This window comes from Corylus avellana, chromosome ca1, assembly GCF_901000735.1.
Source record: "Corylus avellana chromosome ca1, CavTom2PMs-1.0".
NCBI classification, from domain to species: Eukaryota; Viridiplantae; Streptophyta; class Magnoliopsida; order Fagales; family Betulaceae; genus Corylus; species Corylus avellana.
Window position 1 is genome coordinate 10,574,895 of NC_081541.1, and position 6,183 is coordinate 10,581,077.

At 40.8% G+C, this 6,183-nt stretch overlaps 1 protein-coding gene across 2 annotated transcripts; it reads right to left on the bottom strand.

Moving 5' to 3' along the window:
• Window positions 1-2,274: 2,274 nt before the first annotated feature.
• Window positions 2,275-5,089, bottom strand: LOC132188233 (heavy metal-associated isoprenylated plant protein 32). Of its 2 annotated transcripts, XM_059602650.1 has the most exons (3): window positions 4,597-5,088; window positions 4,305-4,380; window positions 2,275-4,120 (listed from the first exon to the last, which is right to left on the bottom strand). In XM_059602650.1, exons 1-3 carry the CDS (start codon window positions 4,624-4,626, stop codon window positions 2,679-2,681), a joined length of 1,548 nt encoding a protein of 515 aa, XP_059458633.1. In that variant the 5' UTR covers window positions 4,627-5,088; the 3' UTR covers window positions 2,275-2,678. The 2 variants fall into 2 exon arrangements, with proteins under 2 accessions (XP_059458633.1, XP_059458641.1); XM_059602658.1 differs by lacking the exon at window positions 4,305-4,380 and having other exon boundaries at window positions 4,597-5,089.
• Between the last annotated feature and the right edge of the window lie 1,094 nt (window positions 5,090-6,183).

Here is a 6,183-nt window from a genome sequence, read left to right on the forward strand (position 1 = left end):
AGACATTAAACAACAACAACCGCAACAGCAATAAAGGATACGTTTCATTCAACTTTTTGGACATGTAAACAAAAACAACCCATGACGTTTTTTCATCTGGACCGGAACGGGATTTGTAACACCCAAATAAAGGTGGTCGGAAGCTAAAGGTTTTATTATATATCATTTCAAACGTAAGACTTGTGCCCTTCAATGCCCGGAAACATCAAATCAGAAAGCTCGATACTCTGTCCGATATATCAGCAGGAGTAGCACCCAGATATATATATATATATATATATATATATATATGCAGATGGCTGGCTGGCTAGGCATGCTAGCTTTTTCAGGTTGACATGCATATATGGCTTGCTAGCTTGGGGGGGATGGCAATAGTGCAAACAGTAGGGCCCGTGTGAAAACCTTTTTTCCCAATTCTTGGTCAAAATATTAAAAGGGCCCGAAAAAAGAAAAAGTGAACAAAAGGCCTGTTTTCTGTCGTCTTCCTCATCATTAACCCGCTCCCCCCGCGCTCATCTAAACGGACCGTTTTCTCCCGGATATAGGGTTAAAGCAGCTGAGAGAACAAAACCCAACAGGGAAAAACAGCAAAAGAATGGAAATTTGAAGGATAGATTGTTCATTGGTGGTGCACCAACCAAGCGCTCATTTCTCTCGTTTAATTATTTTTTACTCAAAGTTTCACCGTTTTGTTGCTTCAAAAGTTTCTGTTCCAAACGGAATTTTGTTTAAAAAGTTCACCCCCCCAATAATTGACAGACAACTTCTTGATTTTTTTACAACATCCATGAACCATTGCTGTCACATAACTCCAAGATAGATTTTTTGTTGTTCTTGGTTCTGTAGAGAGCTTTAGAAGAAATTCTTATAGCATCATTTTTCATGTATTATGAAGTTTATATATATATATGATATAAATGTGTGCAAATTCCATATGCCTCCAAACAAAGCCCACAACCCGCAACCCCCATTCCCATGCAAACCCATGTGATTCCCTCATCACCTGCTAGTCAGTCCAACACCTACTGTTTCCACGTGGCGCCCGGCATGCCTGAAAGCTGGCGTATTTATGAAGCCATATATTCTAGGTATGGCTCGAAACCGGCATGGGAGCAAGGCTAGACTCGCGACCAAACACCCTCTGAAAATTTTTGGATCTCGAGCTACCAACATTAAATGCCGTCTCAGCACCCGTGCAACCCTAGACTCTGAAAAAACAAGTTGGCGTAAACAAATGTCCAAACACAAAACAAAAGTCTTCCAAATCGGACGGGTCATAACAAGTGCACTAGTAAAGCTATCGTACGTCCAGGATTCGCCAAATTCTTATTTAAAAAAATATATATATATGGGCTACGATACAATACAAAGTCGCAAATGTTGTTACTGTGTGTGTGTCTACCACTTATAGAGGAGGGAATCGTATAAAGGTGCGAAAACAGAGAAGTACTTTTGGGGACGTACAGGGGGGGGACCCACAACAGTCCCCATCCGATTAGACAGATGAGTCCCAATGACACATTATCATCATGATCATCTTGTGACAAAAAATCAATCACATGATGGGGCTGGTGGGGTCCCTCGTCTTTGAAGCCTGACGACAGCTATATATATATACCAATACAACAGCCTACACAGAATTGGTGTCAAAAAGTGTCAACGCCGTTAGATTTTTCGAAATAAAGTAGTTAGCTTGTCTTTGTCAACACGTTCTACGGCTACGGCGTGATGTTTCCCTTCCCTTCCCCCTTCCCTCCCTCCCTTCTTTCTGATGCACAATCCGCAATTACAGCGGATGCTTTGCTCTGACTAGCTGACTCACTGATAGTGTACAACTGAAGAGTACGTGAGCTGCAGCTGCAAACCAACAATAACAATAATACCAATAATAATAATAATAATTCTGCCCCTGCACGATTAATTAAATTTCACGATGAGGGCGGTGGGTATGTCAGGCCATCAACACCAAGCACACTGTTCAGACAATGGTGGGTCCTCCACTCTCACACTCCTCCAATCAGACCCAACTCATCCTATGCAATGTGCCCCACACATCACAAACATCCATAATCTCAGTCAAATTCTGTGAATGCAAATATGCAAATGCTTGTCATCATTTCTGATTTACACTCTTTCAAATGCCAAAAAACAAGCATTGAAAATGTAAACTAAATAATTTATTATGAACCTTTTATTAAAAAAAATAAAAAACAGAAGAAAAAAGCAGAGCATTTGTAGTCATTTAGGGGGGAGAAACAGGTAGAGAGATGGGCCTTTTTTTTCTTTTTTTTTTGTTTACTCCCATTCTTCTCCTTTTTTTCTTTTTTCATCTTATTTTCGTTTGCAAAATATAAACACATATAAACATCTCATAAAGAAAAGCCCACCCACCACCCCCCACTTACATCTCCATCTCCCCTAAAAGCTTTAATATATTATATCTATCTATAAATATTAAATACTCCCTATGATAGTTCAAAACCCTAAGATTGAACCAAGGATTCATGGAAATTAAAGGAAAAAAGAAAAAAGAAAAAGGGAAATTAAACTGAAAATTGAAACCCATTTCCAAGTATGATATGATATGGCCTCCCCAAAAGACTGAACCGGCAGAGCTCCACCACAAACTTACTTAGCAAATTAACCCACAGCAGCAAGCAACATTTCAAGCCGAATTTTCACATCACATTACAACTTGAGGTGTTCTCATCACTAAAGAAGTGGGTGTATTGAGGATCCGGGTGAGGCTGAGGCTGCTGGTGGTATGGGTATGGCGCCGCCATGTAATTCATCGGCGGAGGCTGCCTGGCATACATCATAGGTTGGAACCTTTCGTTCCCCATTCCTCGCTGCTGCTGCATCAATTGGTTCAAGTACTGCTGCTGTATCATTGGATTGCCAGGCATGGGCTCCGGCCCAGCCCCTTGGAAGTAGGCAGCGGCGCTACCGCCGTTCATGGCGGCCGCCGGAAGGCCTTGGACGGCCGGGATATTACCCATTTGGCCCATGGGCATGCTGGCCATTGGGATGTTCATGTTGGCCATATGATGACCCATATGATTACCTCCAGCCATAGCATGAGGATGAGGGCCACCCATGTTGTGCAACCCATTATTGTTCATAGGATGAACCCCATCACCTACAATCTTTTTACCCACGTTGCCATTACCGTTGTTTCCATTAGCACCACCGCCATGGTGAACATTTTTATTGTTATTTGCCCCACCACCACCGTTACCATTTTTAGCATCTTGGGGCAAGCCACCGCCGTTTTTGCCACCATTTTTCCCACCACCGCCGCCTTGATTCTGATTGTTACCTCCACCTCCTCCTCCACCACCACCCTTCTTTCCCCCAATACCGTTTTTGCCGTCATTGTTCCCACCACCCATGCCATTCACCTGAATGGGCACAGCTCCACCACCACCTTTTTTGGCATTACCCCCAACATTCCCACCCTTCTGAGCGTTCATGAGCTGTGGATTATTTCCATTCATCATACCATTCATCATCATGATGTTAGGCTTCTGGACATTACCCATCATAGGTTTCATCTTATTGAGGGGATGATGGGGATCATCCAACTCATCCTCAAAGTCGTCATCTTCCAAATCCTCGTCATCATATTCGTCATCATAATCAAAGTCATCATCGTCCTCAGGCACGTCGAACCTCACTGTCTTCTGGCTTGGGGCCTGGTCCTTGGCGGCGGGCAATTTCATGTCCTTGAATTGGGGCAGATTCAGACCCTGGAACCCTTTCATCTGTTGTAGTTGCTGAAGTTGTTGAAGATGCTGAAGTTGCTGAAGCTGCTGAATATGTTGCTGCTGCTGCTGCTGTTGCTGTTGCTGCTGCTGCGGGTTTGGTGGTTGCCCACCTTTGGGCTGGTTATTACCACCTCCCTTGGCACCTTTGTTGTTCCCTCCTTTGCCATTGTCAATTTGCATGTTCTTGAACTGGTTAGCCATGTTGTTCTGGTTGTTATTGTTGGCCTTTGGAGCACCCCAGAGGTCTGCATGTTTACCTGATTTCGCAAGCTTCCTGATGAGAATTGCTGGGTCTACATTCCCAGTGACTGTCACCTTCCCCTGCTCTGCATCTATGTCGGTGGTGAAAACCCCTAACAAAAGGAAAAATAACCCACCAATTTTTTTAAAAAAAATTTAGAAAAAAACAAATGCAATTATGAATAGAGGAAAAGGCAACATTTTTTGTAAACACAGGACATAAATCAGGACAAGAAGAAGAATTAAGTTTACGATAGAAGAGAAAAAAAAATGCAGGGTCAGAATATGAAAAAATACCATCAATTTTTTGCAAGATTTTCTTCACTTTGTGCTTACATCCATCACAGTGTATGTTCACTTTGAGAACACATTTCTGCATGCACAAGCAACCGAAAGCACAAACATAGAGTAAAGAGAAATACCATTCAATAAGGAAAATATACCAAGCTTGTCACTAGTAAAGGGGCGAGTGTGCAACGGGAACAAACAAAAAAGAAATAAAGTCCTTTTTTTTTCAGAACTAAGCAATGTTCTTGAAGGAAAAGAACAAGTAGGTACAATGGCCGAGTGAGAGATAGAGAGAGAGTACCTGGATCTTCAAGAACTCTTCTTTACTCATAGCTTCCACTCAAATGGTACAAACAGAAGGTTACAAGAACGGAAAGAGAAAAACGGTTGCTAGTAGATCTGTGAAACAGAGGCAGCTAAAACATAAAAGAGTGGCACAAAAGGGGGTCTCCTCTGTTCTTTCTTTTGGGGTGTTTCGAAAGCAAACACAGAGAAAACAAATGGGTCTGGGTCTCTGAGCTAGCAGATAAAAGTTGAAGACCCAACAACAATGCTCAGTCTTGAAATGTGAGAGAGATGTTCAGAAGCGGTGGGTGGACATTAAAACTCCTCTGGGTGACTCTACTTCCTCTATTTCAGGGCAAGAGAGAGAGAGAGAGAAAGAGATAGAGTGGGGGGGGTGCTATAAGCAGATAATAGGCAAATGAGACTCTGGCAGAGAGAGAGACGGATGCTCCAAGGCTATTACCTTCTTTCTTTAAGGCCCTTTTTATAAAATTGGTATATATATCTTTCACACCATTTTAGAGGCTTCAAAAACATGCCTACATTGCCATGTGAATGCATTTTGGCTTGGCTTAAAAGCCTTCTTACCTAAAGGTCAGTGTGTGGCTACTGGCTTGGCTTGCTTCACCAATGGTTTACTTTGGTAGATTCAGGAGAAAAAGTCAAAAAAAAAAAAAAAAAAAAAAAACTTCAGATTTGTTTCAATATCTTTTGTTAATTTATTATCAGCAGATTTGAATGAAGTGTGTCAGATATTCACCCCGAATTTGGGTGGGCATAATAAATACTGCCATTTATTGAGGCCTAGGTGCCTTGTAAATTATTCATTTACCAACATTTAGTTTTGGTATCCATTTTACCATTACTACCCCTACTTGACCCGCTCCCAAATACTTGATTTGGATTTGGCTTTCCAACCCGATGGACCCTCCTGCAATCTCTTCTTCTTTTTTTTTTTTGTCGGTGGGGATGCAACCCCATACTAAATATGTAATACTAACAAGTGAGAGTACGTAACTCGTATTCTTTAACAGCCAGTGCAAAAATAGTGGATAAACTTTCTAAATCAAATATTGATTGACAGATATTTACTGTACATATAGCAACTAATAAGGATTGGAATTTATGTGAAAGGGACAATCTCATTGAGGAATGCTTGAGAGCTTCACCTTTTTCCAATTTTTTTCAGAAAAAGTGATGTGGGATGGTTAATAAGAAAAGTAATTCTGCATTTATTAATTACTCTTGTATATTACCATTTTGCCATCCCGCATATCTTTTTCGAGATAAATTCCGAAAAAAAATGATGCTTCCAAGCATTACTCCAATTTATTTGCTATTATAATCCATATACGATTTAATATAGGAGAAAATAGATAAAAGAAGAAATGATTTATTGGATCAATAACTTGGAAGAAAACTAAACAACTAGAATTCATAAGTAAATAGTAGGGAAAATAATTGGAAATGTTAAAGAAAATGGAGTAATTAGAGTACAAGTGAGGTTTGTTGTTGTTGTTGTTGTTGAATGGAGTAATTAGGAAGAAAGCAGAGGTGATAATTAGATGGGGGTCAATATATGCTCAATAAAGAGTAAAAGTTA

What these genes read in the sequence shown, in the direction of transcription:
- LOC132188233 (XM_059602650.1), bottom strand. Translation starts at nt 4,626, where the DNA reads ATGAGTAAAGAAGAGTTCTTGAAGATCCAG. An exon ending in AAGAGTTCTTGAAGATCCAG is followed by an intron (nt 4,381 to 4,596) that starts GTACTCTCTCTC and finishes TTGTGCATGCAG; the next exon opens with AAATGTGTTCTCAAAGTGAA. An exon ending in AATCTTGCAAAAAATTGATG is followed by an intron (nt 4,121 to 4,304) that starts GTATTTTTTCAT and finishes TCCTTTTGTTAG; the next exon opens with GGGTTTTCACCACCGACATA.